Genomic DNA, 15,862 nt, shown 5'->3' on the forward strand with positions numbered 1-15,862 from the left:
ATAACCCATTTGTAACAACAACATCTGCTTTGCGTGAAGCTAAAAAAGTTTTAAAACAGAACATTACCTGTCTAAGAGAAATTCTTCAGCCATGATGTCATCCTTTCTCCAGCGTGCAAAGGTAACTCCAATATTGATTCAGGTTTTTTTTAAAGTTTAGATTCAGCATGTTTTTGCTGATCGCTTATTGGATCGCTTATGAGGGATGTCGGACTTTCAACCTGCACAACAACAAATGTTTCTAAAGACAATCACCTACTGCTCCTTTAAGATTGTGCGTGATTTTATCCTTATTGGATTGTTGGACGAATGGATGAAGGCAGAACAAACATTGATAGCTCCACCCCAAAGGCACTCCATGTGACCAGAAGTGAGGAAAAGTTGTTTAGAGGGGAGAGGGAAGGTCGTGGTATTCGATAAAAGATTACGACTGCAATTGAGATAAAGTGTTTTAACACTTCCCGAGTCTAACAGTATTCAAGTATAGTAGCTGAAGGATAAAAATAATTCAGTAAAATTTATCGTAGTTAAGGTCACAAATGGTACAATTTCCTACACCTGAATGCTTTTAAAGTCATTATAAAATTCCATGAATGAAAAAAAACGCATGCAAATGATCAATTATTATACAAACTTAACATTGCATATATCCTGCAATGTGACTGTTGCGAATAATCACATTGATGTATCGATGCTGAAATGATATATTGTGCAGCCCTATTTCAGAATAACTGTATTACGCAAATCCCAACCCTCTGCACTTAAAGTTCTTATTTAACGTCTTTCGTATCCAGTTAGACTCCATTGGCATGCTTCTCTAACATTTTATTCAAATGCCATTACTACTGATTCTTCCGTAAATTACTGATTTTTACATGACTACTTTTAATAAGTAAATCTGAATTAGTTAACCATTGTTAACTGTTGTAAATGATTAAGGGTATTGTTCACCCGAAAAGGAAAATTTCCCCAACGTTTACTGTACTCACAGTTAAATGTGTCTAAACTTCCTCTATTGAACACATGGAGATCTTGTGAAGAACGTTAGCCATTGATTTCTATAGTACAAACCAAAAATACCATAAAAGTCGATGGCTGCTGCTTAATGACATTTTTCAAAATATCTTCCTTTTGCTTTCAAAAGAAAAAAGAGAATAGAACAGGTTTGGAGCAAGTGGATAGTGAGTAAATAATGACAGTGTTTTCATTTTTGGGTGCACTATCCCTTTAAATCATTGAATCAGATGCCCAGTTACCAAAAATAGCTGAGAATGGTCGTACTAAGAAACAGGAACTGTGAGGTTTTGAAGTGGAAAGCCTCCTCCTGAGTGCAGCCGGCATTCCTTATATAACCGTCAGAACAATCGACCATGCGGACGGACTTTCACACTGAGCGCCTCACTGCAGCTACACACTTAACTAATAGCTTGCAGTCGTACAAAACATTAACAAGACTTTCAGAAGCTTCCAAATAACATCATCATCATAAGGGCTGTGCAGTACATCGTTTCGGCATCGGTATCGCAATGTCTGCAATAATCACCTCGCAGTTATAAGCCGCCACAAAATACGTTGCTTTTAGAGTCCCTACAAAGTTGAACCATAGTAGAGGCAACGTTAATTATTTGCATATATTTTAAAGTCTGTGACTATACGCATTTCAAGTGAGTTTAAAACATCCAGACATAATAAATTATGACATTTAAAGGTGTATGATGACATTTAAAACAAAGATTGTCTTTAATTATTTATATGATGAAGACTATATAGTGTTTTATTTTGCACTGCAAAAAATAATGTTCTTACTTTCGTACCGTCTTGTTTCTAGTCCAAATAACTAAAGATTATTTTACTTATCCCTGTGGCAGATTATTTAGCTTGTTTAAAGAAAAACAAATCTCTTAATTTTGACCTAGGAATCTTTCAACAGCGCAGTATTTTTTGCTTGTCTAGAAAATGCTTCTTGATTTATAAATTTGTATAGATATTTGGATTTGAAACAGTGTGATTATTTAACTTCTCTACCTGAGTATTGTTAGACCTCCCAGAAAAACGTAAAATAGAGCTATTCAAGCCATCTGGTGGAATTTAATATCAGAGTTTTCTTATATTTTAAAGCTCTAATCATCATCCATGTATTGAGTGGTTTGATTCATCTCTGTTGTACAAAATAAAAGCAGAGGAAATAGGATGATTTTCACCGTTTTATACATCGTTTCAGCATCAATACCACAATAATCAGCTCGCAGAATCTGCAATGTTGAGTCTGAGTTATAAGTAGCCTCAAAATATGTTATTTTTAGAGTCACTACATTGTTGGACCGTAATAGAGGGAACGTTTATCATTTGCATATATTTAAAGGCCTGTGGCCATACGCATTTCAAGTGAGTTTAAAACATCCAGGCATAATAAATTGACATTTAAAGATGTGTTTTGTGTATTATGACATTAAAAAAAGGATTATCTTTATTTATATGATGAGGACTATACAGTGTTTTATTTTACACTGCAAAAAATAATGTTCTTACTTTCGAACCTACTTAATTGTTGTCTTGTTTCTGGTCCAAATATCTAAAGTTATTTTACTAATCCCTGTAGCAGATTATCTAGCTTGTTTATAGAAAAAAAATACTTAATTTTGACCTAGGAATTTTACAAAGATAGAGCAATATTTTTGCTTGTCTAGAAAGTGCTTCTTAATTTCTGTTTTCAGGTACTTTTAGACTCCCCAAAATAACGTAAAATAGAGCTATTCAAGCCATCTGGTGAAATTTCTGTAACTGTCAGATTTTTCCATCAATCATCATCCATGTATTGAGTGATCTGATTAATCTCTGCTGTACAGAATGAAAGCAGAGGAAGCAGGATGATTTTGCTGATGTTTTCTGTTGTGGTCTCAGGTTGTGAAGCCCATTCCTCTGAGAGCCGACGGCACTGAAGCCGGGAGTGACAGTCACAACTCTTCTTCATCCCAGAGCCGAGGTCAACGCAGCCCGTCTCCCGGACCTTCCTCTTTCTCAGCCGCTTCCTCCTCCTCATCATCGTCCTCCACAAAGACTGCTGGGAAGCCAGATTCTCCTGGCCTACGCAGACGGAGAGCTTCACCAGTGCCCGTGAGACTTTGTTTTAATTTTTTGTTGCATTCAGGCATTTTTTTAAGCCACAAATATTTAGATCACCTCTCTGTAATGAGAAAAACAAATACATGTAAAGAAATGGCAGTTTTTGGGTACTTGAGATCCGTTTATAACTCTTGCAAAAACATTTTAGTCACTTTATGAAACCTTTAAAGGAATAGTTCACTGAAATGAGAATTTGATCATCTACTTATACTCAAGTGCCTCTTAACTTTTAGGAATTTCTTTCTTCAGTCGAACACAATACAAAAAGATATTCTGAAGAATTTTGGAAACAATTAGCATTTACTTTAGGCCTGCATTAAAATGAAAATTCTTGAATCTGAAAAAGAGGCAACCAAGGCCAAAAACCAAAGCACAGACATAAATTATGCCAATTATTAGTATCATTGCATTTACGGCTATGACTGTGACTAACCCTACTTAAATCAAAGCATTGCATAAATTAATATTACGGTTTCAAAGAATAAATCAATTACAAATTCTACAAATATTTATTTAGCAATTGCAACAATGGGTTTTTTAAATATTTGTTTGGGCCCAAACTACAAAAGCAAAACTGATACTAAAATATTTTATTATTTGGTCATGTTGCACAGTAGTTTGATTATGTATAAATATCAATATAACTATGAATATTATTATAACCCTTGGTCTACATTCAGTTCAATTATAATAACCTTTATTTAACCAGGTAAGTCAATTGGGAACCACTTCTCATTTACAATGACGACCTGGCCAAGAGGCAACATGAAAAGCAGATGCAGTATAAAGCAGTAGGGATACAATACAATAACAATTTTACGAATGCAGATAATAACACATAAAACCAGTAAAAAAAACTAAAAACAAGCACAGTGATCTTGAACTATTGACTGGATTGAATTTTTAAAAGGTGATAGCGGAATGAAAGTGCTGAGCTTTAAGGTCTGCTGCAGAGGATTCCAAGCATCAGCAGCAGAAAACTGAAAGAGTATCGACCAAATGAAGTGCGAACTTTGGGTATGCAAAGGTTAATAAAAAAAAAATTAGAGCGCAGATTTTGACATGTGTCCTGAATGTAAAGAAGTGACTGTAAATATAGTGGAGTTTTTCTAATAACAGTTTTGTAAGTGAACAGAAACCAATGAATTTGTCGACGTGATTGAAGAGAAGGCCAATTCAGTGAAGAATACAGTTAACAGAGATGAGTATTAAATGGTGCACCAGTAACAAAACGAATTGCTGCATGATAAATAACATTTATCAATAACATAAATTCATCTTTATGGTGGACCTGAATAGAATGTGAAAACCAGAACCCAATTGAACCCCATTCCAAAAAATTCTATGACGGACGGAAATTTCTGAGGCAGCGTGTCAATACGACTCTCACAACGTGAGGTTGAATTAATTGTTTAACGTGCGAAAATTTCAGTGGGCATTAACCTTCAGAATCTGAAAAAGGATAAAAATCCCAAATCAAGTTAACATTTACTTTTTTTAATACTAAAATATTGCAAAATATATAAATTTTTTGTATCAGTGCTTAAGACTGTAGATTAAAAAAATGTTTTTGTATTTTACCCACGATCTGTTTGTCATGGAGCTGATGTGTTTTGGCAGAGTGGACGTGTGACCCCTCCTCGAAGAGCTCCCTCCCCTGATGGCTTTTCCCCATACAGTCCAGAGGAGACCAGCCGCAGGGTCAACAAGGTCATGAGGGCGCGCCTGTACCTGCTCCAGCAAATAGGACCCAACTCATTCTTGATTGGCGGAGACAGTCCTGACAACAAGTTCAGGGTGTTCATTGGTCCACAGGTATGCCATATCTCTGTGCCAGAAATTTATAAATAATGACACGAGGTGGTGACCGTACAGATTATTTTTACTGTACTGTACTTTATTCCGCACTCTATCATTGTTTGTTATGAGAAAATTTTACTTTAAGTTCACTGCTTTCCAGAATCTAATATACTTTTCACTACACTCAATTTCATTAAAACTTTTCTTTCCTCCTTAGTTTAGTTTAAACTTTATTGTCCGTTCTGCTTGGCACAGAAAGGAAATTAGTCTTTAACTCTGTATTTAAGACAGCAATTGCATACAAACAACAATCACACAATAACAACATTCAAGACAACAACATAAGTTAAAAATTTAAAAAGCAGATTAGCAACATACGTATGGCTGCAGATCATTCTTGACAACCACCCCATTTATTTGAGCCAGAGGAAGTATAACAGATGCCATCGGGATTCTGTCAGTTACATGTTTACATGCACATTGTTTTTCATAATTTTTTAATAAATGTTTTTAAATCAACATTTTACAAGCTCATAATGCACCATTAATGTTTTCAGGGCTTGCATGACTGTAGTTAATGGCCTGAAAAGTATGTTATCAATGCACAAGTTTAGATTTATTTGTGTAAATGGAAATGACATTTCAGGCATGACTATTGGTTGAACTAAATCTGCTGTAAAACGTGAGCCTTTTAAGCCAGCTGTAGGAAAATGGACATCTCCATTTTTATGTATTACTGTCTGAACAGGGTAGGATGTATTTAAACAATGTTAAAATATTGCAAATGAATGGTCTTTTGTTGCTGTTTCAGTTTGAAGTGTTTTAAAACTATTTTTTGTGAAACATTCTTAAGATTGTAACTTGATGTAGATGGTATCAGAATGAAAATGTCAAATTTAACATTTTAAACATTACAATTTAATTTATTTCGATCAGTATTTTGTGTTGTCATGTAAAAATCAGTAACTGATTAGGTAGCATAAGTCTAGGTAAAACTAATGAAACAAAATAGAGAAAATGTGGTAAACAGCTTGGTGCTTTGAAAGAATGCAGTAAAATATATATCGTTAGTCTGGCCTGTAATTCTGACTGGAAAGTCAATATAACCTTGAAGAACTGATAGGCGGGAGAAAGCCCTCCCTTCCTTGTCACACTCTGCAGCGACCTGTGCTTCTGTATGACTGTCTCAGAGTTGTCGTGATACCATTAATTCATCTTACGATACTATACCAGCTGAAGCATCACAATACCAAGTTGGCACCACCAATATTTTGAAGCCATAGCATCACGATACTACTATAGTACCAGTAAACCATGCAATCTTACTGTCTGACCCTCTTGCAATAGAATAAAATCATCTTTTAAATATAATTGAACATGTTTGTCTCTCATTCAGAGACGGAATTTTGAAATTGCCATGACAATTTAGTAGTTTACTGTAAAAACAATAAGTTTAAATGTTGCCAATGTTACTGGTTGAAACCTATAGTGGCGATGAGGTCCTAATGTATGAAAAGACTCTTTAAAAAAAAAAAAAAAAAAAAAAAAAAGGTCTTAAAAGGTATTGAATTTCACTCTGGTACCGGCATTTTAACGAAACCGTTTTCTTCATGTTTATTGTGCAATAATGCATAAAATTGTAGCACTTGCAATGAAAACTGTTTTGTTGTTTGTGATCAGACCTGCAGCTGCGGCAGAGGAACTTTCTGCATCCATGTGCTCTTCGTCATGCTCCGAGTTTTCCAGCTGGAGCCTTCAGATCCTCTTCTGTGGCGGAAAACCCTCAAGAATTTTGAGGTGAGGAGACTGTATAACCCAAACAAAGCTCCACAAGCCTCATTGTGCTCTGTCTTCTTTTTTTCTTTTGTGACGCAGTTCCTAAACAAACAGAATATTAAATGGGAAAACAGTGGGCGTGGCTTGTTTTTCTACTGCGAGATGATTGGATGTAGTAAAGTAGGCACTTCAAACCTTTAGAAAGATCAGGAAATAGGTCTTAGAGTAAATACAACCTAACTGTGTCCTCCTCCTCACCATTTGTGTTTGCTGGTTATGTATGTTAGCCACTTCCCAATACCTCAAAATCACGTAATCTGAGAATAAAACTGAAAAAAGAGGATTTTTAGATTTCAATTAAAGATTACAAGGGCAAACTTTTTTTTTTCTTAATGACATGCACAGATGAATTGTTCACCACAACACTCAATGTGAGCTAACAAAATCATATGGTTAGTTTTGATCTCATTTATAATTTAAGCTCAGCGTTCACATCGATGCTGTGTTTTCATTCAGGTGGAGAGCTTATTTCAGAAGTACCACAATCGCCGCAGCTCCCGCATCAAAGCTCCCTCACGCAGCACCATCCAGAAGTTTGTGTCCCGCATGTCCAACTCTCACACCTCGTGTACCTCCAGTGCCTCACCATCCAGTAATGAAAGCAGGTTTGTGATGCGTCATTTAGATGTTGAATTTTGCTTTTGAATGTGTCTTATCTTCAGTGTTTTTAAACCGTGGCATCGGTTACAAAATTGTAATCGTAAATAATTCAGTGTTTTCCACACATAGACTTTACTTGGGCGGGCCACCCAGGTCTATTAATGGCCGCCCAAGTATATTTGGTCGTGACACGTAAATATCACTATTATTTTCATCTTTTTACACTTTTTTTGTAACCGTCCAAGAAAGCCAAACATTCGCGATCGATTAACCAGTGAAAAATCTTCTTTCGCTCTGCACGTTTCTTACTGCTGGTTCTGTGTGTGTGTGTGTGGCGCGATCTGCCTCCCACATAGACAGTCTCACGTGCTCTGCAGACCCACAGAGATGTGCCTTTTCCGCCAAAATGAGTCCGACTGTAATTTCGGAATCTCCTAAAATGTCCGGGATTCTGGCTTTACTTTCGCTTTGTAAAGTTGCTGTTATTTGTATAGTAAAAAATGGCCCCATCACTTTTAATTATAAGAGCAGTCTAGCATAATCCTTCAGTCTAAGTTTGTATTTTGCTCTGACACTTTACTATATTTGTCTGTCTTAACAAACTTAAATGGTCATGGGTCTTTAGTTATATGTACTGTGTTGACGTCAGTAAGCTTTTTGACTTCTGAAATTGATGGTTTTCATGCTACAGCTAATTCATATTTTCTGAACATTAAAGAAAATGTTGCTTACATCTACCCCTGTGTGTCCTCATGTGCACAGTATGAAGGACGAGGAGGAGCAGATGTGTCCCATCTGTCTGCTGGACATGCTGGATGAAGAAAGTCTGACAGTGTGTGAAGAGGGCTGCCGAAACAAACTCCACCATCACTGCATGTCTATATGTGAGTGCCAGCAGAAATATCCCACAATACTCCCACATTCCTTGCTTATGTTTTAAACACTGACTTCTGAATTTGTCAGAGCGAATATTAAGCTTTGTTTGGCCTTTTTTAAATGGGGTTATCAACTCATGACTTAAAAAACAATGCAGCTGTCAACATTTTTGTGTTTACTTGGGTTGTAGGGCTGCAGCCATGGATTAATTTAATAATATATTAATCTTTTTTGCAATTTCTTTGAAGATCTTGTGACTGAAATGCAACAGAGCAGTAAAAACTGCATAAATGCCAATACAGATACACATTCACACATATATACATGCATACATAGAAGCATAAACATTTTTTTGAACGCGTCATGTTTTTTCCTGAGATTAATATTTCTAAAAGAGCTGTTGACAATGGAATTGAACCAGATTTTGGTAAAAACCCAAACAATGCAAACATAAAAATAAAACAAAACATTAGGTCAATGTAATAACAATGTAATGACACAAGGAAAAAGTACGGAACTACTAAAATGTATTTAATACTTTATACAAAGGGCTTTTTTTGTTGATGACAGCTTAAAGGCACATCTTATATGGAGAATGAAGCCTTGAATTGCTCAGATGCGATTTTGACTTCAACAGTGTAAAAATATTGATGATTCTGTGGGTCTCGTCTATCAAATCTGATCTTTAATTTGTATTTTCTATTGGATCCAAGTCAGGAGATTGGTTGGGCCATTCTACAGCTTGATTTTCTTTCTTTGAAAGCATTTGAGTTTCCTTGACTGTGTTTTGGATCATTGGCTCTTTCTCAATGTGCGTTCTTCAGCGGTCTTGCGTCCTCATGTTCTCGTGTAACGTCATAATCAGCTGCCAAAGTTCAGTTCCAATACTCAAGACTGCAAGAGCGGAGGACTTATAAAACTTCCCAAATGCATTCTTGAAATTGAGGATGCATGGATGTAGACTTAAGCACCCAACTCGCTCTAGAAGTCCCAGAAGTCTGTAATATAGATTTATTATTAAAGTTCAGAGATATCACTTATTTATTTCAGGAGTTTTGCTAAATGAAACGGTCACCATAAGCATTCATATGAAAATCTTAATAAAGGAATAAACATATTAAGGGTATTTATTTGCTGAAATTGTGTTAAAATCTGTTTTATTTATATTGCGCAACGTATATTTGTAAAGTCTTTATGCATAGTATATATTGTGAAAGGGGAAAAATAATAAATGGTTGTATGAATGCTGTAATGTTTAAGTAATTGTCCATTAAAAACATATGAAGGTCACGTGGCCATCAGGAAAAATACAGCATCTCATTTTTCTGTTCTCATGGTCTCCCGAATTTGTTCTTCTGAGGACACCTGGGAAGATCGGTCTCCACAAAAACGCAAGTAATTTCTCTGCGTTCTTGGAATTGAGAAACAGCCAAAGTCTTGCTGAAATGTCCACCCTGATTTCATCTTAATCATTCTGGCAATGTAGATGTTGAACTGAACCAGCGAATATTAAATTACACTGAGGAAGGACCGAGGGTTGCTGAAGAACTACTGCGAGATCTCAGCTGCTGTCTGGGCTTTCAATGCCTCTCTACACCTGCCTTTCTTCATGTGTTCAACACTTTTTTTTCCTGTGTCATTTCATTTTATTGTGCATAACTTAATTTGTAAACTAGTTAGTTTTATTTTATTTGCATATGGATTTCTTTGGTTGTTACTAACGTCCAGGGAATATTTCAAGCCAATGGCACTTTTAGCAATATGTTTTCAGAGAAAAATGGGGACGTGTTCAATACTTATTTTCCCCGCTGTGTATGTATTGAAATAAGCTTCATTGCATTCAACTCAACTTCCATTATATATGTAGTATATTACATTGTATAATTCAGTATATTCTGAATTAAACAATGGAATTAATAATTTAGATATTACATTACAACTCTCAACAATTTAATTACAGGATGAAATAAAAACAGGCTACATATTGCTTAGTTTAATGAGCAAATTAAATAAATGTTAAACAGATGCATTAAATTGATTTATTTTATTTAAACAAAGCGTTGATTACTGCAAATTTGATCTCTTTTTCTTTTCGAATTGATTATATCAAATAATTTGATTATAAGTGTCGAGCCTATTAGAAAGACAAAGTGGGAAAAACTCTGAAATTCTATGGTAAAGTGAAGCCAGATTTAGTATATTGCATAAAACTGTCCTAATTTCCAGTGTTGGTCTTCAATCTCTAATAATGACATTATTGCATGCAGGAAGCTATTTGGATGTCCGTCTAGTTTTCATTTGTTGAATTGGCATTCTTGACCCATTTTTAAAGCCCTAGATCCCCCCAACAGCTCTTTATGTAATGAGTTGTTGCTGATCTTTGTGTGGTATTTGTTTTTCAGGGGCCGAGGAGTGCAGAAGAAATCACGATCCTTTAATCTGCCCACTGTGTAGAGCCAAATGGAAGCCTCATGATTTTTACAGGTAAAGATGTAGAAACGGCTACAGATTTTATGAGCATTAGATTCCTCAGAAACATACATTGGAATTTTTTGTGTATTCAGTAGGACTGCACGATGTTGAAAAAATCTAACATTGCGATATTTTTTGTTGCAATATTTATTGCAATATGAATATAATTTGACCTGATTATTTGAGTAGCTCTACTCGTAAAGATTTCAATAATTTAGATCGACTAGGATGATCTTTTTCTGTGCAGTGCATCAGCATGAATTATAATAAATTACAATTGAAAATAAACAAATTGATTGTGCTTAGTGGTTTTCCTGGGAGTCTAACAGTATTTATGTACAGCAGTTAAACAATCAAGTATAAAAAAATATCACTTAATTAAAATTAATAAATAAAATAAAAAATATTTAAAAAATTAAATAAAAATGTAATAATGTCCTGATGTTTTTATTAAAGCTTTTCAGGTAGAACAAACAAAAAAGACAATCAATCAAACAAGCAAACAAACCATCCTCAAGCCCTGCAAATTAAATAAAAATGTATACATGTAAGTTTAAAAAAAAATAATAATAATACATTTGAAAAAATAATCTTTACAAATAATCAAAACAAAACAGAAGAAGCCAGAACTCTCTTAAAATAAAATAAAAAATTCAGAGTTTATGTAGAAAGGATTGGAGAGGTTCCCAAATTCTCCTGAATTTGTACTGTTTGTGGTTGAGGTCATAAGTTAATTTTTCCAAAGGAAGAAAGACTGAAGACTGAGAAATCCACATGGAAATAGTTGGAATTTGAGAAGTAGACAATTTTTTATTAATATATATATATATATATATTACTTAGCCAGACATGTAAGAGTTGAGAATAAATCCCTCTCCAAAATAGTTGGATGTGAACACATGACCAAAATACATGAAAAAAATGTGCCTTTACAAGTCTTGCACTTAAAACGGAGATCGGAACAGGCTGGGAACATTTTATGCAGACAAACAGGTGCAAAATAAATTCTGTGGAAAAACTTACAATTTTGTTCATGTTTGGAAATTGAGGTACATTTTGGAAAGGTACCATCACAGATCTTGAACCAATCTTCAGGATTAAACCGAACTCTTTGGTGGTTTCAAGGAATCATAAACTGAGGAATCAGAGTAAACTAATAAGGCATAGAATTAAGAAATAAACCCTTAAAAGATCTTACTGACAGCATGCTTTCTTCCAGTTCCGATAATTTCAAATGAAATTGGTTTTAGTAGGGACTCTATAAAATGCCGAATTTAAAGATATTTTAAAAAGGTCTTCGGGGGCAATATCAAACTCTGTTCTAATTTGTTTAAATGATCTCAAATTTTCAGAAGGAAACATTCCTGAAAAGTCAGACAAACCTTTAGAACTCCAGTCCCGCAATCCGATGCTCCTTATCTGAGTGGGGAAGTCTGGGTTCATATCTTCATCTTTTAATCTTTAATAAATAATCTAATCCTGCGATGTGACTATTGCAGATACACGTACTGGGATATCGATGCATAAATGATATATTGTTCAGCCCTAGTATTATGGAGATGCATCGTTAGCTATGTTTACATGCAAAGCTGTGATTTATGCTGTGACCAAAAATTGTATTTTATCGTGCGTAAATAATTTGCAAAGAAAGCTATTTTTCTTTCCTCACATGTAAGCAAAAGGACACAATCATCACTTTATGGACAACTGGTTTCTAATGGTGGTGTGCCTTTCGACCCGGTGGTTAGTCCAGTTATCGAAACCCATGATCTGCTGAGACAGTCACATGAGCCTGTTGTTGCACATCAACAAATGTATTTGTTAGCGGTTTTTTTAATTGTTTAGTCATCTCAGGGCAGGGCGAGACGGCCAAGAAATACATACTTTTTATTTGAATCAAATCAGGAAACCAGCCCAGGCTTGTTGGAAATTTATGCTTCAGCCTACATTTTTGAAGTATAACTTTATATTGACCAACTATTGAACAAGTGTAATTGTTTTATTGAGAGAATTGATTGCTATAGTGATCATTTTGTCACCCAGCCTCATATTATTAAAATTAAAGATAGTTTTTTGTGTCATCTAAGCATGAATTGCAATTTTTGGTATTTTAGGGTGTCCGCAGGGTCTAATAAAAGTTGATAAATAATTTTGGGGGAAAATTAAGGCCCTTAAGATGTATTTAAGTCTTAATCGCATTTTTGCAAGGTCTTAAATTTTGTTCAAGCGTTGTCCAAAGTGTCCAAAAAAGGATAAATATATTTATTTTCCTCCTAATATTAACAACGCTGTGCTCGATTCACACGATTGGTTCAGGCTGGGACGCGTCCGGCCAATCTCCTCCGTCCGGGTGATGTCACGTAATTTGCGATAAATGTGGGAAGGTGTCCACATGTAACGAAACCATAGAGTGAAACAGACAGGAAAATGGGAAAATGTAAGTTTATGTACCCCTTGTTGGAGAAAGACTAATCTAAACACTGGCTGAAGCCTTTAGCTGAAAACAACCACGTCATTTATTTTTTCAAGCTTTGTTTCTTCCGAGCTTATCTGAGTTCTGTTGCATGGTTGTGCTCCATTGATTTATTTGAATACAACTGTTTATTAACAACTGTTCATTAAGTTAAAGGTTTGATACTGATTAGAATTTGAAGCGGTGGTGAGGTCTTAAAATATTTTGAGGTCTTTAAAAAGTCTTAAAAAGGTATTGCAATTATCTTTAGGATTCCTGCATATACCCTGTATTTCCATACAGCACTTCTTAAAAAATATACGATTTCCCAAAATGCAGTGGATGAAAACAAGCAGATAGGGTGTTTATTGGACCCTACATGATCAAGCAAAGATGAAGTTTAGGAATTTTGCCATCGCCGAACCCAACATGTCAACAAATGGCACTAACTAATGAAGCCCAGTGATACTTCAGACGAAATCACTCATCTTCTTTCAGCATGCACTGCTCATGTTTACTCCTGTGAGATTGAAATGAGGTCATTTAGGGGTCAGGGTAGGCAGCGTCCCAAAGTATGATGTGAAACTCTCCTCTGGTGGTTAGGCAAGTGAGACAGACTGGCACCAGCCATGTTTGTGTGTCTGCCGGGGATTGACATGCTAACGGCTAGTCATTTTTTTGCTGTTTTCCAACTTCTTGCAAAACCATCCAGGGATTTGCCCCACCACACACAGTGATGCCCGAAACCAAACCCTGACGTTTCTTCTTTAGGAAACACCAATTATCTTGTTTCACCAAGTAAATCCCCTCCATTTGTCTTCCCTGAGTGTTAAATGGCATTTGAGTGGCTGATGTTCAGAGAGTTCTGCATCATCTTAGGTTGTGTCAACACAAACCACAAGTCTAGTTTGTTGCCTTCTGTGTTGTTTTAGACCTAAAACCAACTTGTTTTGTTGTTTTAGGAGACGCTAGGGCGGCCATTTACATAAACCGTCATTTATCACCCCAGTCGAGAAAATGAGTTTGTACCTCAAAGCTGCGCACTTACAATGCACTGTACAGTATTTACATAACCAAGACTCCAAAACAATATACCACAGTGATGAGGGTGCTATAATGAGCACTGTACTGTAAGTGTGATCTTTTGATCACTCCTAAAAAAAAACATACTGTATTAGTCTTAAAATATCTTCAATTTCAAAAACAAAATTTTAGGCCTCAAAGTATTAAATTCACTGAAATATTATGCTATATGTTTCAAATTATTTAAAAGGGGTCTTCATTTTTTTTTTAAATGCAATCAGGCCAACTCCCATCCAATTACTAAAAATCCATTTCAATAAAACTTGTAGCAAAACTCGATTTATAACTAATGTTTTAATAGCTGCTTTAATAGCTTTATAACCAATATAGTTTAATTTTCATTACAATAACACTGGTTTGAAAGTTCTCCATGTATTTATAGACCATATTGGGTTAGGACACTGACCTGGACAGACCGTTGTGCATAAATTTGATTTATTACAGCTTATATAAAGAGTTTTATTTTAAACAAAAGTTAAGTTGCTAAAAATAAATATGTATGCAAGTTGTTTTGACGCATTTAAATCATGTGACAGAAATAACTAGTTCATTTTTTGTTGGGGCCAAGTAAAAACCTTTATTGCTGGAACAACTAGGCCATAAACTGTTTATCCCTTTATACGTCTGAAATTTCACTCATAATGCTCTTAAATAGTGTTAAATTTGACCTGGTGAAACCCTTAAAGAAGATATTTAAGGGCTCTATAGAATTCGGCAACCTTTGTTAGCTATTATTAAAGACACCAGTGGACATAAATACTCCTTTTTTTTTACCTAGAAAGTTTTACTCTGCTGGTTTGGAGCCAGTGCTTACAGTAGCTCCATATTGGTTCTTTGTCTTTCAACACCCAAAGCAATTAATAATAAGAACCGCTTGCAGCAGGAGCTGAGTTTGGAGTTACATGACTAACAAAATGAACAACAAACTGTTTTGAGCAGCAGAACATGTTATTATCACTTGTGATCTCTGTCTATTAAAAAAAATAGTGTTCTGAATAAACAAGCTATTATTGTTTGTCATCTTCATCTTCGCAAATAAGACATGCTGTGTGAACACATAATTTTGTATTGTCGTCTTCGCTAAAACCTAAAAAGTTAAGGTAACTTAAATGGTTTGTTTCAATCGGTTTCCTCAAATAGTTTAAGTTCATAAACTATTCCTAGTAAGTACTGTGAATTTACTCCATTTGAGTAAACGAAGCAATTTGAGCACAGTAAAACCCAATAAATGAAGAGAACTCAAACCGACTGAGTACTGTAAAACCCAATAAGTTAAGGCAACTCAAACCGTTTGAGGAAACCGATTGCTACAAACCATTTGAGTAAAAAAAAATGTATCTATAGGAGTACTGTGAACTTACTCCATTTAAGTTGAAGTAATGAGGTTTTTAATTAACTTATTACCTTCAACACTGACTTCAAAACTCTTTTCAAATGAGTAGACTTAACTTTCAGTCAATTGAGTTCAGTTCGTTTGATAAAGTTAACTGCTGGGATTAACAGTGTATGTTTGGATGCAATGTATATTCGCAAAGCCATTAACATCAAGAGCAATGCAACATTGATGGTTTGTTTTTATTTGGTACATCCATGTTTGCATCGCAAGGAAAGATGATGTGT

At 35.2% G+C, this 15,862-nt stretch overlaps 1 protein-coding gene across 2 annotated transcripts in view; it reads left to right on the plus strand.

Moving 5' to 3' along the window:
- The window catches only part of map3k1 (mitogen-activated protein kinase kinase kinase 1, E3 ubiquitin protein ligase), a 103,665-nt gene that overhangs the window by 55,118 nt on the left and 32,685 nt on the right, over window positions 1-15,862 (plus strand). For both annotated transcript variants that reach the window (XM_005155507.6, XM_068223888.2), the window contains exons 3-8: window positions 2,902-3,114; window positions 4,744-4,938; window positions 6,604-6,720; window positions 7,216-7,364; window positions 8,122-8,243; window positions 10,638-10,719. In XM_005155507.6, coding sequence (XP_005155564.2) covers window positions 2,902-3,114; window positions 4,744-4,938; window positions 6,604-6,720; window positions 7,216-7,364; window positions 8,122-8,243; window positions 10,638-10,719 — 878 coding nt within the window. The remainder of the gene's footprint in view (window positions 1-2,901; window positions 3,115-4,743; window positions 4,939-6,603; window positions 6,721-7,215; window positions 7,365-8,121; window positions 8,244-10,637; window positions 10,720-15,862) is intronic.

This window comes from Danio rerio, chromosome 10 (genome assembly GCF_049306965.1).
Source record: "Danio rerio strain Tuebingen ecotype United States chromosome 10, GRCz12tu, whole genome shotgun sequence".
Taxonomy (NCBI): domain Eukaryota; kingdom Metazoa; phylum Chordata; class Actinopteri; order Cypriniformes; family Danionidae; genus Danio; species Danio rerio.